Here is a 16,332-nt window from a genome sequence, read left to right as displayed (position 1 = left end):
TCATTTAATGGTCATACAGAAGCAAGAACACTGTCTGTACAAATGGAGAGAACACACACAGAGAGAGAGAGAGAGAGAGAGAGAGAGAGAGAGAGAGAGAGTAACAGAGGTACCGGGTAACAGAACAAATTTCCCACACAAAATGTACCTTAGCATCAGACAGCATAATGGTAACCATGACAACTGGACCCGGAGCTAGACAGTCCATTTATATCTGAGTCTCTGTCACTGTCTTCTGATACCAATGACATCTGTCAATACAGAACAATACAAAACAGAGGTTTATATCATTAGGGAGATTAGAGAAGACAGTGAGGTGTAATTGATGATGTTCTCCGCTGTAGTTACTCTTAACTCTTAAAGGGACAGTCCACCCAAAAATGAAACATCTGTCAGCATTTTCTCATCCTCATATTGTCTCAAAGTGGCTTTGTTTCTATTGTGGAACACAAAAGGAGTTATCTAGCAGAATGTCCTATAGCTTCTCTTTTTATACAATAAAGATGAATGGTGTCCAACACATGCACACACACTCTCACACACGCGCACGCACACACACACACACACACACGCACACACACACACACACACACACACACACACACACACACACACACACACACACATACACACACCATGTCAGGTTCACTATGTTTGTGGGGACTCTCCATATTCGTAATGGTTTTTATACTGTACAAAATGTATATTCTACCCCCTTACACTAACCCTACCCCTAAACCCACCCATCACACAAAACTCTCTGCATTTTTACATTTTCAAAAACATGATTTAGTTAAAATATTGAAAAGATAAAATATTTGAATCAAGGTAAATTTTGTTCTAAAGGGTCATTTAACATTACGCAGATACATCACTGTTTCATTAAATGTTATCGGAGAAGGATTTGTTTGCAAAATTCAGAAGAGATTCCTGAAGTATGGCTCATCATCACTCAAAAAAGTCTGTGGGCTGCAGACCCAAAGGTTAGCATTACACCTCTTAGCATGATTCAGCTGGAAATGTGGCAGAGACTAAGAGATTCTTATCCCTGTCATTATCAAATCGATGAGAAATACACACAAATACAAAATCCTGCTTGGCTAATGTAGCCTAACTGAAATCTGTTTGCTTCGGAGCTTCAGAAACAAGTTGATGGCACAACTTCTATCTCTGCTACTGGTATTTTCCAGTTAAATATGTGTGCAGAGCAATATCTATTTCAAAACACATTTATAGAGGTACATTCTGTTTCTATGAGGTGAATGTCTGCTCATGTAACAGTTAGGGATTTTACGTGAAATCAAGACTCACAGCATGTATATGCTATTACCTTGTTAAAAAGTGTCACTTGTTCATGTCATTTCACTGACACTTTACAGTACAAAGTTACAGAGTAAGCACTTAGACAAGAAAGTTTTCTCTGATAATAATATGAGGCTAGTACAGTGGTAGAGTGGAAGTCCCATAAATGCAAGTGGAAATTCTGAGCCATGTTCTCGTTCTCACTGCTGGCGCTCGCTGTCCCTCTGCTAAAACAGCACGATGACTCAGACTCACTTTTTTGGGCGGGGGGTTGTTTAGTTGGTTAGCCTCGCAATATACAATTTTAAAAGAAGTCTCTTCTGCTCAAAGCTGCATTGATTTGATAAAAAAACTGTAACATTGTGAAATATTGTCACTGTTTTCTATGTGAATATATAGTATAATGTAATTTATTCCTGTGATCAAAGCTGAATTTTCAGCATCATTACTCCAGTCTTCAGTGTCACATGATCCTTCAGAAATCATTCTAATATGATGATTTGATGATCAATAATTTTACACAACTGTTTTCAACATTGATAATAATCATAAATGTTTGTTGAGCATCAAATCATCATATTAGAATGATTTCTGAAGGATCATGTGACACTGAAGACTGGAGTAATGATGCTGAAAATTCAGCTTTGATCACAGGAATAAATTACATTATACTATATATTCACATAGAAAACAGTGACAATATTTCACAATGTTACTGTTTTTTTTATCAAATCAATGCAGCTTTGAGCAGAAGAGACTTCTTTTAAAATTGTATATTGTGAGGCTAACCAACTAAACAACCCCCCGCCCAAAAAAGTGAGTCTGAGTCATCGTGCTGTTTTAGCAGAGGGACAGCGACAGTGATGATGCTGAAAATTCAGCTTTGATCACAGGAATAAATTATATTTTATTGTATTATTATTTAAAATTGTAATAATACTTCATATTATTACTGTTGTTGGACAGACAGAATCCAAGACTGACATCCAACAGAATTATTCGAGCTTTATTTACCAATGTAGTATTTACCCTAAAACAACTGTATGATTGATGTGACACTGTGATAATAATGTTTGTTCCAAAAGACTTGATTAAATGCATGAAACTAGTTGATTAAATATTAAACATATAAATTGTGACAAAACAGGCTGTGTGTTGGTGGTGATTTTTCAACGATTTCAGTACATACGATTTTTACATTGTTGCGTCCAGTAGGCGGCGGGCGGCAAAGCACTGTTATGAGTGAGCAAGTCAGTCAGCAGACTATTCAACCATTTCAGTGAAAAAGGCAGCTTTATTCAGGAACAAACAATGCTATGGCTATCGATGGCAATCATTGCCATTTCAAGAGTGAATCCCGCATAAATGGATATTAGACAGCATAGAAAGCGCACAACGAGCGCTCCCTTTATAATTACTAAAAAGCTGTTACTCGTCTTCATCGAGATCTCCAGCACTCCCACAGATCCAGGACTATTAATAATGAAAAATTAGTAACTTAATGTAAAACTTAAAATTAGCTTCGGGCGCCAATCAAGCAGTCCCGTCAACGATGTGATTGTCATGCGCACAGCGCTCTCTAGATGTGTGGCGGGAATTATTGTAAATAATTAATTCACGAAATTTACCGTATCCATTGCATGCATTTAATCAGATTTGTCATTATTATTTTTACTAAAATAAAAATATCTGCGGGACCCCCCTAAGTCTATTTTTTATTTCTTATGGGGGGTCCAGATCCCCCACCCCCCAATTTGAGCACTGGCTGCACTGCTTTTCCAGCACTGTAAAACTTTTGTTCAATATACACTTATAAGTCAATCCGTCAGAAACAAGTCTACAGAGGGTTGTGAACCCATAGAAGGAATTATTTTTCTTAATAAAGGCTTGTCAGACTTAATAATGGAAATGTGGCAACTAAAGTTGGCTGTTATATTAAAAGAGATCCATCACGAACAACTGGCAGTTAATCCTCATAAGTCATGTGTTTCATTAGTGCTGTATTGCAGATAGGATCTCCCGTGTAAGTGCAATGCAGTCCCAGTTTTCAGCGCAGGATTTATTGTTTCTATAATATAATATAATTTACCAGTCAAACAGCAATAATCTGAGGCTTGACTTTAACATATAGCCTACAGTCATGTGAAAAAGAAAGTACACCCTTTTGAATTGTATGTTTTTATGTAACAGGACATATTAAAAAATCGTCTGGTCTTTAGCAGGTCTTAAAATTAGGTAAATACAACCTCAGACGAACAACAACAAATGGCACATTACTGCACCATGTCATTATTCAGTTAACAAAAATAAAGCCAAAATGGAGATGCCATGACAAAGCTTTGGTCTCATCTGTCCAAAGGACATTGTTCCAGAAGTTTTCAGGTTTCTTCAGATGCAACCTTGCAAGCCTAAGCCGTGTTTCCATGTTCTTTTAAGAGAGTAGAAGCTTTCTCCTTGCGACCCTTCCAGACGTGCCATACTCGTCCCATCTTTTTCTAGTTAGACTGCCATGGCCGTTCAAATTTAACATGTTAACTGAGGCCTGTAGAGTCTGAGATTTAGCTTTTTCGTTTTTTTGCAGTTTCTCTGAGCTTTGCACGGTCTAACCTTGGGGTGAATTGCTAGGACGTCCACTCCTGGGAGGATTGGCAACTGTCTTGAATGTTTTCCACTTGTGAATAATCTTCCTCACTGTAGAATGATGGACTTCAAATTGTTTGGAAATGGCCTTGTAGATTGATGGCAGCAACAATTGCTTCTCTAAGATCATTGCTGATATATTTCCTCCTTGGTATTGTGTGAACAGTTTGCTCCACCAGCAAACTGCCAAAACTTCGGCTTTTATAGAGGTGATCACGCTTGCTAATGATCGATTAAATGAAAGGCATTTAATTAGCAGTGCCTGAGGTCTACTTACCCTCTTAATTCCTATGGAAGCAGATGTCACACATGGCATCTCCAGTTTGGCCTAGTTTTTGTTAAATAAACCATTATGGTGTAATATCATAATCATGTGTTGTTGTTCATCTTGTTATTATGAATTTTTATTATGTCCCTATAAAACTATATTCTATTCAAAAGGGTGAATTTTCTATTTCACATTACTTTAATTCTGCGCATTTGTCAGAAGAACCTCTATGGCTTTTACAAGTATACAAACATTTAACTCAAATGTCCATATCATGTATTTCATCCTAAGCCAAAAAGAGTGTCCATGTACTGTGCCAGAAATTTTTCAGTCACAGTCTTCATCTAGAATGTGATTGAAGGTTGAAATAAGGTGACTGTGATAGAGAGTGGATGTTGAAACTACAGCACAGAGTATGAGTATCTTAGGTTTCAGACGAGGTCAGCTTATTAAAGCCTCTCAGCCGCTTTTACCTCAGACAGCCGCACACACTCACAGGGCTTTAGCGCTGCTGCGGTTCCCTCCACACATTTACACTCTGGAGATGAGAAAACCACCACACTGTAAAAAATGATAAGTTGACAACTTAAAAAAAGTAAATAATCTTCACACGTATTTGAAAAAATTACGTTTTGTGAACTTGACAATTCCACATAACTTATTTTTTTCCAATTACGCATGAAGTTTGTGGTTCTGCCCTTACTAAACATAGAAAAAGTCTTAATTTACAAAGAGTGTTTTTGATATAAGGCTGCAGAGCACAGCTACAGGACTGGTAATAAATAAAGAAATAAATGAAGTGAGATATGTAATTAAATGTGGTAGACTGTAGGAGAAGTGTCAGAAGTCCAGCTGGCACCGCACTAGATACAAGCTTCACAAGTTGATGGCACACGGTCAGATCACCATAAGCTGCTATCCGTTTGTATCACGTTTTTGAGGACATAAACAACACTGTTCAGCAAAATTCAGATCTTAAATATTAACACTAGTGCCAAGCCATTTGGGAGTTGATGCAGAACTCACAGCATATGCATTTTTTATTCTCTTTTGTTTACTTTTATAATATGTACATACATGCTGCTGCACAGCTACTATTCACAGATGCTCCAGCGTGTCATTCTGGCTTAGATGTGAAAGAATGCATAAACAGCTAAACATAAGAAAAGACACTAGCATGCCACATCTCAGTCTCCCATCTGCTGTCTGGGTACCCTGATAACACTCCCTCTGTAGCATCTATTAAAGTGGACGAGATCGCCATGGTAACCGCCATATCCTGGGATGTGAGTTTTACACTTACACTGCCTCAAAAGGGTACAACTGACTGATACCATTTTGTCACATTAATATGGCTTTCTCTTACAGATGGACTTGTAGTTTTGAGGCAATGCATACTGTGCAGATAAATGATTTAGGTCAGTAAGGAAGGGAAGGAGATCATACATACAATTTTCCTTTGATTTTAGGTATTATTGACCTTGGTTATCATTTCCATTTCCATGTACATGACAAATTTGACAGTATTTTGTAAACGGATGACAATCATGGCACAAGAGGAACACAATCACATTGAAAACATTTTAAGGCAAGTCATGTTCTATGCAATTTTATATTTCTTTTCATTGTACATTTATACAAGTGTCCAGGTTATTTCAATAGTTGTTTTTTTAACATTATGTACGTCATGCTCAACAATGCATGACAATCTCAATGACAATACATAAATCATGTTAATTTTATTTTATAATTTGAGCATCGGTTTGTCTGGGGAGGATCTAAACATCTATAACTATGAACGTGTTTCTGCTGCAGTATTATGGAAACCAGTGAATTCTGTGGTATGAGAAAGTATAGAAAATGACCTCTGACTGTATAATAAAAGTATGCAGTGAATCCCCAGAAGTGCTGACCTAAAATCTTTAGTCAATAAAAACTGCAACCAAATATGGAAATACCAACATGCTGGCAATATAATCCAAGAAATAGATTTCAAATTAATATTAGTTCTAAATGTATTATTATACACCAGTAAGCACATTCATTCAATCTAATATGCCTATATGATCTAATAAAAGCGATTTTCTGTGGAGAAACAAAGCTTTTAAAAGGAGAAAGGAATGTTTGATGTCAAAATTGTGAATGTTCTTTAACGGAGCACTTCTGTATTTAAGAATTAAGTGCACTTATCAGGCAGATCACATGCTGGAGCAGTTCATCTGGTTTGGACATTGTTGGCCAGACCAAAAGTTTACACTCCATACAAATAAAAAGATAACAGTGAGAAAGATGAGCCTCTAAAACGTTCAATTCTTCACATCGAAATAAATGTAGATGACCAACCATTATTGATTTATTTGCATGATCTCATAAGGAATGTACTTTTTAGAAAGCACATTACAAAAACATAAATATATAAATAAAAGAAAAGAAACCAAAATACAATATAATATTTTGTAAAATCACCAGCATATTTGTTGTGCAAATCAAATGGGAGAAAAATGTGACTTTGATTCAGTTGATTATCATCAGATATCACCAAAACTCCTGCAGCATGGGAGGTCCAAAACATCCTCATACAGGCTTCATAAAACCCTCACCACTCCAAAATAAATTATATAAATGACTACAATATTATTATGAGACTATGAATAATATGCACGTTTGCTTGTGTGTTATTTCTGGTCTGAAAAGCTGAAACCTTGGATACTTTGAAGAAGTGTTTCTCAACTACAGTCCTCTAGATCCACCCTCCAGAATGTTTAAGATACTCTCTATTTAACTAATTAACAAGCTGATGGGTTAATATCTGTGTTTTAATTAGTGAGAGACATCTAAAACATTCTGATAGATGAGTCCCGAAGACTGGAGTTGAGAAACACTGCCTTAAAGGGATAGTTCACCCAAAAATGTAGTTCACCCGCATGTTGTTCCAAACCCATAAGACATTTGTATGTCTTCTGAAACAAATGAAGATCTTTTTGATGAAATCTGAGACCTCCATAGACAGCTACGCAATAACCACCTTGACGCTTCAAAAAGTGTCTTGCAGGTTTGGAATGACATGATGGTGAGTAATTAATGACAGAATTTTTCTTTTTGGGTGAACTAAACCTTTAAAGGAAAAAGGGGTATGATGATAATGTGAGGACGAAAGAAAATTAGTGTACTGTTTTTTATTTATAACATTAAGCACAGTTTAAAAAATGACCACTGTCTCAGTGTCTAAAATCACGATTTTAACGCATTCCTCGCTATTCTGTCCTTTTCCAGAAAACACCTAGAGGGTTTAATGCGAGAAGCTCATTGCATTGATTCACAACAAACAGCGCTCTATTGTCTCATCTGGAGTTGTTCTCCAGGACTTTTTGGAGGGTTTCACAGAGCTTGACAGCAGGCGTTGAATCTTGTTTTGAGGTTATATCTAACGGATGATGTCCAGGTAATGCAGGTCAGTGTAGAGCGCATTGACCAGCAGGGTCAAAAGGCTGTTGCTGTCACGCAGACAGTGATTTGGGTACTTGATGAACTGACAGGCCTGGTTCACAGACACATGCAGCTCTGAATACTGCTTATTACTCAGCATCGCCTCCAGTACAGATAAGGCCTGAAGACAGAGAGTAAACATTCAAGGTACAGAACAATACCATTTGCTTGTACTATAACAAATAATCATCAAATATCTAAAACATATCCCCTTCTAACCATCAGAAAGCCACACGACACTTGTTTAAACTTCCCGAAATCTTGAAAATTGGTCTTGGCGGAATAGATCTGTTATGCTGCTGCTGCTGAAGAGCAAGTACTGAGACTTGCTACTGCCAATACATTCACAGACATTGCTGTGAGCACATGCTGCTGCTGCACATGTAACATATACATGAATAACCCCCATAGCAGAAATCAACCTGATGCACTAATTTTTACGTCTTGTCTGTTGATGACATCACACTTTTATCCCAATCCCTGAAAACTCTTACCTGTTGGGCTTTAGCTGAGAGCTGCAGATCTGTGCCCTGATGAAGACGCAGCTGATTCTCTGAGGGCACCTGAACCAGGAGAAATGCTGACATGCTGCGCGCCACAACCCGAAACCTGAAATGCAGTAAGAAATGTAATTGTGAGGCATGCAAATTCACACAATTCCACTTTAATGGAGAGCAGTCGAAAGCTTTAATGGAGAGCAGTTACCTTTTACTTCCGATCTGGACGTCAAACAAAAATTCTACTTCTAGCAGTATTTCAACAACTCTAAAACTTCTCTCACCTGCTAGAAAGCGGCGATTTCCTCCCAAGGCCGATGGCTCCCAGAATACCTGAGTTCAGTCTTTCTTCACCAAGCTGGGCCAGACGGTTCTGGAACGCCATTAAGGTGAGAATCAGAGTGTCAAGTGTGCAGGTGTCTTCTTGGTCCACCTGGATCTGCAGAAGCTCCAAGAATTTATGCCACCATAAAAACAGCTTTGCCTCATCAGCTGGACCACTGCAGGAACAGACGACACACTCACTTAGGTCATGAATACAAGGCTATCTGTAGGGTTTTTAAAATATAATTTATATATACTGTATATATAATTAATATTATTGTATTATTAAAGGATTAGTTCACTTTTAAAAAAAATTTTGCTGATAATTTACTCACCCCCATGTCATCCAAGATGTCCATGTCTTTCTTTCTTCAGTCGAAAAGAAATTAAGGTTTTTGATGAAAACATTCCAGGATTTTTCCACATATAATGGACTTGAATGGGACCCAAACGGTTCAAGGTCCAAATGACAGTTTCAGTGCAGCTTCAAAGGGCTTTAAACGATACCAGACGATGAATAAGGGTCTTATCTAGCGAAACGATCGGTCATTTCAAAAATAAAAAAGTTTAAGTTTTATAAGCACAAATGCTCGCCTTGCTCTGTTCTGTGATGCGCGTTCGTGACGTCACGTAATACGCAATTACGTTCAAAAAGTCACGCTTGAAAAATTTCTGTCCTGAAGAAAATTTTCTTTTAGGCTTTTTAATATTAAAACACCCAGGATACGCACACGAAATGGGCATTTTAAATGATAAACTGACACAAATACATTTGAATATGTGTATATGATCCTCCTTCCGTACATTTGTAAACACGTCAAGCGTGACCTTTTCAACGTAATTGCGTATTACGTGACGTCACGAACGCGCATCACAGAACAGAGCAAGGCGAGCATTTGTGCTTATAAAACTTAAACTTTTTTATTTTTGAAATGACCGATCGTTTCGCTAGATAAGACCCTTATTCATCGTCTGGTATCGTTTAAAGCCCTTTGAAGCTGCACTGAAACTGTCATTTGGACCTTGAACCGTTTGGGTCCCATTCAAGTCCATTATATGTGGAAAAATCCTGGAATGTTTTCATCAAAAACCTTAATTTCTTTTCGACTGAAGAAAGAAAGACATGGACATCTTGGATGACATGGGGGTGAGTAAATTATCAGCAAAAGTTTTTTTTAAAAGTGAACTAATCCTTTAATATTATTGTGCAATTAATCGTATGGGGGGGGGGGGGGGTGTCCATGTTTATGGTAACATCTTAAACTATAAAATGACTGTAAAAAAATGATTTAAACTTTACTACAACTGTACAAAAACAAATTTTATAAAATTATAAACCTCACATTTCAGCCTTTAAACCATATTTTGTTTTATAGAAAAGGGATGTCAAAATGATGAATATAATGATTACATAAAATATAATTATTCTACCTTTTTTGAATGCAGATTAGCCTATTATCGATCCTTCGGTTAACATTTACAACACTGTGTGCTGACCTTAAATTTGACTAACTAATTAAGACTTTTTAAGTACATGAGGGGACCCTAAAATAGTCCCACAATAAGCACTAAAGGTAAAAGGGAAGTCATTTACTATCTCCGCAATCCTACACTGCTTCCAGTCAGGTTTTCTGCATGTGTCCTTCAAGATGTGAAAGAACACAATGCCACTATATGTGATAAAGTGCATGTTACCTAGGGAAGACCTGACTGATCCACGTGTTGAGCAGCACTAAGGTCTTCTTCTCATTCAGGAGGGTTTGCTCTAGGTTGAGCCTCTGGAGGATGTAGACGTACAGTGTGAGGTAACTGCCCAGGCTCAGGCTTTCCTGGATGAAGTCCTCAACAGTCAGCTCAGGAACCTGAAGAGAGACCAGGATGGGCCCCCAACCAGAGTACTGATCAGCACACCCACCTGAGAGAGACACACAAGATATTTTAGACAGTTTTATAAGAAACTAAAACTCACTGTACTCTTCAATGGTACTGTAATAGAAAACCATGCAAATGTTTTGATTCAGCCCAGAGGTTTGCTTTTATGGTCCTAACATTGTGATTAGGGAGAGGAATAATTCCTAAAGGCTTACGCAGACAGAACATTTAAAATCTGTGACTAAGCCCAGAACAAGTACGAGCTATTATTACCGTCAGTGAAGTAGGAGAGAATACAGGCCTCAGTGGTGCGTGTCATATGACGCACTGAGGCCAGGCATCTGCACGCAGCGGTTAGCAGAGGGAGAACCAAAGGACCCCGAGCTCGCTTTTCCACCCAGGAGTGGAGTTTAGTCCCGAGTCCCTCTGCTGTAGACATGCCAGCTTCATTCAGAAGAGTCAGCATCTCAGCAAACAGACTGCAGGTGGCCATGTGCCGCTGCTGGAGGTCTGTCTCTGAATGCGAGGATGAAACACATTAAGATCAGTTCAGCCTGTGTATGTGTTCCAGCTTTCTGCAAATATAAGCAGCTCAACTGTCTTCAACATGGGCAATAATAAGAAATGTTTCTTGCACAAAGTCAGCATATTAGAATGATTTTTGAAGGATCATGTGACACTCAAGACTGGAGTAATGCTGAAAATTCAGATCTGCCATCACAGAAATAAATTACATTTTAAAATATATAAAAATAGTAAAAAGTAATTTAAAACTGTAATGATGTTTCACAATACAACAGTTTTGTTTTTTTATCAAATAAATACTGCTTTGGTGAGACTCTTACCGACACCAAACTTCTTAACCGTTGTGTAGCTTGTTAAAAGTTCAAATCAGCCTTGGGATGTAAGATAATTGAATAAATGCTAGAAATCACAGAAACTGACACACTAGATTAATATAAATCTTTGTCAAATTTGAACAAGGATTCTCCATTATATACCCCCTATATTATTCAGACTTAAACTCTCAGGCTTCAGACAGGGAGTAAACTTTTTTTTTGAAGTGTGACTGAAACCCATTTGCTTTTTGTAGTCTAAACAGAATGTTTAACAAAAAAAACAATAAAATAAATAAATTACAAACTACAATCGAATTTCACGTTTAGCATGGAAAGGGAACAGACACTAGGGCTAATTCAGAGATTACTGCACAAATTCTATGTACATATATATATGCTAGAAATATAAATATATAGCATTCTCTAGCATGCCAAACAGAGGTCATTGGCGTACTCAAGCATACAAACCAGTAGATAATGTTTCAAAAGTATTTGGCAAGAGCTGCATTCATAATGCACAGTAGTGCCTATATCTGTCTGAATACACTCGTTTCTTACTTTTTTCCCCCCAATCTGGGGATTGTGCAAATGCCTATGTCATTTACTATGGCAACCGATGCACTGGGTAATGAATGAACAAACTGATCTGATTTTGTCATCTTCTAAATGGCAGTACAATAAATCAATCTAAAAGACTGGATCTGAAAAACAATCCAGAACTGTGTGCAGTGTGAACCCAGCCTAAGCACTTCTGAGGCAAACAACTGCTTTTATTCCTATACGACCCAGTGGTACAGAGAACTACAAATTATGCTTATGCAGTATTTATGAGTCACCTGCTGAGGGACGTAGCAAGAAAATGAATGTGAAATAGCAATGAAATTTTCTCCTCACCAGGAGGGTTGAAAATGACAATACACTCCAATAACTTCTCCATTTCTGTCTCCAGAGATGCAAGACTGACGTGCCCATTTTGATCCAGAGAGGTCAGGAACTGCACCATTAGATGAAGGAAGGCTTGGCACTTGAAAGTCATGTCCTAACAGACACAAAACACACAGCAGCAGCACATCATGATGCTGTTAAGATGTAGTTATACGTTTCACTAATGTATAGTGTGCAATCATGGATTTGACAATAACGCGTCATCTAACCTTATGATGCAACACTTGTGTGGTCGGCCCAAATCCAGCAGCCATTCTAAGCAATCTGATTACTTGTTGTGAAGAAGTGTCATTACTGAGAACAAGGGATGCTGGGTAATGTGTGCTAACATAGCGCATAACATTTTGATAAGAAGGAAAATCCACTAGGTGCCAAGGCAGAGAAACTGATTGGTCCAGTAGAGTGACGACAGAAGACTCCTGTAGAAGTAAACCACAATAGATTAACCACTAATAGGCACTGTTGAAGATGATTAGGGTAAACAGGTGACCACTCACAGGTTTGCTGAGATCCTCTTTGGCCAGAAACACCATCAGGTAGAGGACAGAGACCACCATCGTCTGAGCTGAGGGGTTCAGCTGGGGGCTGAGAGAGTCACTCAATACACTGACCCAGTTCACCTCACACAGCAGCTCTCCCATAAACAGGAAACAACTCTTTGGACTTCCCCGCTCCACCTGAACATCATCAAATTAAATTATTAACAATGATCTATTAAAGTATCTAGTTTGTATGAGTGAGCCTGTGTAAACCTTGGAAGGATTAAAACCCACCATCTTCACCAAATTATTTGTCAAACTACCTCAATTACCAAATGTATATAGACTACCGTTCAGAAGTTTGGGGTCAGTATGATTTTTTGTTTTTTTAAAGAAAGAAATGAATACTTTTCAGCAAAAATGCATTCAATTGATCAACAGGGACTGTAAATACTTTCATAATGTTATAAAAGATTCCCATTTCAAATAAATGCTGTTCTTTTGAACTTTCAGCAGCATAGCAATTTTTTAATAATGATAAATAAGAAATGTTTCTTGAGCAGCAAATCATCATATTAGAATGATTTCTGAAGGAAAATTCAGCTTTGTCATAACAAGAATAAGATATATATATATATTTTTTTTTTTTATCAAGTACATGTAACCTTGGTGAGCAAAAGAGACTGAATGGTAGTGTGTATAGGTCTAGATAGTTTTAAAACATCACACAACACTTCTCAAAATTCTAGAGACCCTCAACCAAGCTCAAGTAATACATGAGATTTTAAAGTCTCTCACATTGAAAAACTGGTTCATTAGCGTCTGATCTGGATGCAGGTCCTTCCATGGCAAACGGCTGTACTCAGTGTGGTAGGTGTACAGCAGGTACTCTGGCATCTTGGGAGATGTGCAGGTCTCACAGTAATGCATGAGATGAAGCCACAGAGCTCCTCTTTGTCCTGGCAACAAGCGATCTGTAACAAAAACATGGATTTAAAAATGAATACTGATCACGTGAAATTTCAACTGAACATGTATTTGAACAGTAAAAAATATATAACTGAGCAGAAAAACAGCTGAATGAATAATGACTTGTGTGTTTTTCTGTTCTCTGAGGATGTTTACCTTTGAATTTATCATGTAAAGTCTCCACCAAGCAGGCATATAAATTCACTAAGCTCGTTGCAGCTGCGGCATCAGATTCAAGCCATGGAGAACAGCGGGGATGACTGTGACATACACAAGAGAGTTGTTACTCATCACTTCTGTCATCAGTGTTATTATAACCAAACCACTGAGCCACATCAAAGCATACCTAGTGTTGTCAGTATCAAGGACCAGAATCCATGGTTTAAAGAGTTTGGCCATTTTTGCATGCAGGTTCTCAAAAGCTACATTAAGGAGAAAAGGATATAATATTAAAAAAATTGATTGTACAAATAGTTACCATGCATTTTATTAAAATGTTTATTTCTGCATTTATTTGATCAAAGTATCAGTAAAACAATAATATTGTGAAATATCATTACAATTTAAAAGAACGGTTTTCTATTTTAATATATTTTAAAAAATGTAATTTATTCCTGTCATGGAAAAGCTCAATTTTCAGCATCATTAACTTCAGTGTCACATGATCCTTCAGAAATCATTCTAATATAAAAACATTTCTTATTATTTTTAATCAATGTTGAAAACAGTTGTGCTGCATATTATTTTTGTGGAAACAAGTGATACTTTTCTTTTTAAAATTCTTTGATGAATAAAAAGTTCAAAAGAACTTCATTTATTTGAAATAGAAATCTTTTATTACATTATAAATGTATTTGCTGTTACTTTTGATCAATTTAATATGTCCTTGATGAATAAAAGTATTAATTAAATTTGTAAAAAAATATTAGAGCCCAAAATTTTGAACGAAAGTGTATTTCTATATCTATATAGTTGTAAATATATAGTTGCAAAGCATAACAAAGAAATAAAAATGTGTACCTTTGACCAGTCTTGGACTTCCTACTGGTTCTTTGCTGCAATTGTTTAATTCCAGATAAATTACGTAGGTAATCAGATCTTCACAAAACACCTTGACTTCCTCAATGTACGGCCCCCATTTTGAGAGAAGACCAAAGCTCCTGAAGTCTGCATTAGACAGACGGAGCTTCAGAAAGAACTTTGAGAGCCATTCGATTGTTTCATCAACCTAAAAAAACATTATATTATTGTAATGCTCTGCTTCAGTTTGAAGTATTTAACACAAATAGTGTTTCAGTTAAAATATGTTTTGTATATGCCAAAGAAATTATTTTAAATAAGAGTGTTTTGTGTTACCTGTTGAGGAGAAAGAAGGATGGAACGGGGTTTGTCTGTCTTCATCTTAGGATGAGGAGAACAGCCCAGCACTCTTAGTGACGTTCTCCAACAGTCTGGACTGAGAAGCTGCTCAGAAGAGCCTGCAGGAAAGTGAACCATGTCAATTTTTCCAATTTAAAGTACATTTTCAATTATAGCACACTCTTCATATGTAATCTTTGATTTTACATTGAATGTTTATGAATTATGAAAAGAAATATCATGGTAAACTACTAAAACAAGGTGAAAGTAGGACACTTAGTCACAAGAAAAACCACTATGACAGAAATCTATAGATAATCAAATCAAATCTGGACTGATACACAGGGCAACTTTTTGGGCAATGTTGCTGGGCAATGTTGCCATCAACGGGCAACCAGGTGAGACACAGGGCCCACAACCAATCTAAATTATCCAGATAGAAATATATTGCCCATTTTCAATGGGAAAGTGCCCAAGCAACAATCGCTCGGCAAGATTGCCCAGCAACATTGCTCAAAAAGTTGCCCTGTGTATCATCACCTTTAGTCTGCATACATATACATATGATTTAGCAAATAATAATATTTTGCAACAAAAATTTTATACTACGCAGCATAATGTCTAATGCAAATACAATCGCAAAAATGAATGATTGTGACCCGAAAATCTGAGGTTTGCAAGTATATTAAAATAAAATAAATGTTTGTCTGAAGTGATTAAATGAGAGAATACAGCATAGACCCCAACCAAATCCAAAAAACAAATTTGTCTAGGTCAAAGAAAAGGAAAGTCATACTCTGCATGAGCAGACGAAGAAAGTCACTGTAGTGGTCTGGAAACTGGTAAAGCAGCAGTTCAGTCCAGTGCTTGCAGAAGATGTTGAAGGGCATGAGGACTTCAGCCTCAGGTTCCAGCCCACAGGTGCACAGAGCCTGATGGATGATTGCCATCAGCCGGCTACGCTCAGAGAACAGAGGCTGCGTCGCTGACAGCCACTGAGTCAAGTCAAACTAGAAGCACAGAATAGATTATTATATGCAAACATGAGCTGCACATTCAAGAGCAAAAAGTAGAGCAATCGAAGTCTCAGAGGGCCACAGGAAGGATCCAGCATAAATCTGTTTTGATGCACCCGCTATCTCTGCACAAAAACGGGAATAGTTTGGGAATATGCTAACGAAATCCTGTTAAAGGATATGACAGCACTACAGCACTACACAACAAAACAGTGATTCCTCCAAATGGAGCGGGAAAAAAAAATCTTCTAAATTTTTTTTATTTTTTTACAAATTCTTTGTATCGCATAATAGTTTCAAATGCAACTTGTCTGACAAACACTGAAAGCATTATTC

At 37.3% G+C, this 16,332-nt stretch overlaps 1 protein-coding gene across 3 annotated transcripts in view; it reads right to left on the bottom strand.

The window, feature by feature from the left end:
- Nucleotides 1–5,215: 5,215 nt before the first annotated feature.
- epg5 (ectopic P-granules autophagy protein 5 homolog (C. elegans)) overlaps nucleotides 5,216–16,332 on the bottom strand; it is a 28,686-nt gene continuing 17,569 nt past the window's right edge. For all 3 annotated transcript variants that reach the window (XM_079871483.1, XM_079871481.1, XM_079871482.1), the window contains exons 32-45: nucleotides 15,777–15,990; nucleotides 14,978–15,099; nucleotides 14,642–14,849; nucleotides 13,968–14,043; nucleotides 13,778–13,881; nucleotides 13,451–13,626; nucleotides 12,671–12,850; nucleotides 12,383–12,592; nucleotides 12,123–12,267; nucleotides 10,663–10,905; nucleotides 10,213–10,432; nucleotides 8,478–8,693; nucleotides 8,191–8,305; nucleotides 5,216–7,817 (exon numbers count right to left, since the gene is read on the bottom strand). In XM_079871483.1, the coding sequence (XP_079727609.1) occupies nucleotides 7,635–7,817; nucleotides 8,191–8,305; nucleotides 8,478–8,693; nucleotides 10,213–10,432; nucleotides 10,663–10,905; nucleotides 12,123–12,267; nucleotides 12,383–12,592; nucleotides 12,671–12,850; nucleotides 13,451–13,626; nucleotides 13,778–13,881; nucleotides 13,968–14,043; nucleotides 14,642–14,849; nucleotides 14,978–15,099; nucleotides 15,777–15,990 (2,412 nt within the window). In that variant the 3' untranslated portion in view covers nucleotides 5,216–7,634. The remainder of the gene's footprint in view (nucleotides 7,818–8,190; nucleotides 8,306–8,477; nucleotides 8,694–10,212; nucleotides 10,433–10,662; nucleotides 10,906–12,122; nucleotides 12,268–12,382; nucleotides 12,593–12,670; nucleotides 12,851–13,450; nucleotides 13,627–13,777; nucleotides 13,882–13,967; nucleotides 14,044–14,641; nucleotides 14,850–14,977; nucleotides 15,100–15,776; nucleotides 15,991–16,332) is intronic.

The sequence above is a fragment of the Squalius cephalus genome, assembly GCF_949319135.1.
Source record: "Squalius cephalus genome assembly, chromosome: 5".
NCBI classification, from domain to species: domain Eukaryota; kingdom Metazoa; phylum Chordata; class Actinopteri; order Cypriniformes; family Leuciscidae; genus Squalius; species Squalius cephalus.
The sequence above is the reverse complement of the archived record's forward strand: the minus strand, read 5'-3'. Positions and strand labels throughout refer to the sequence as shown.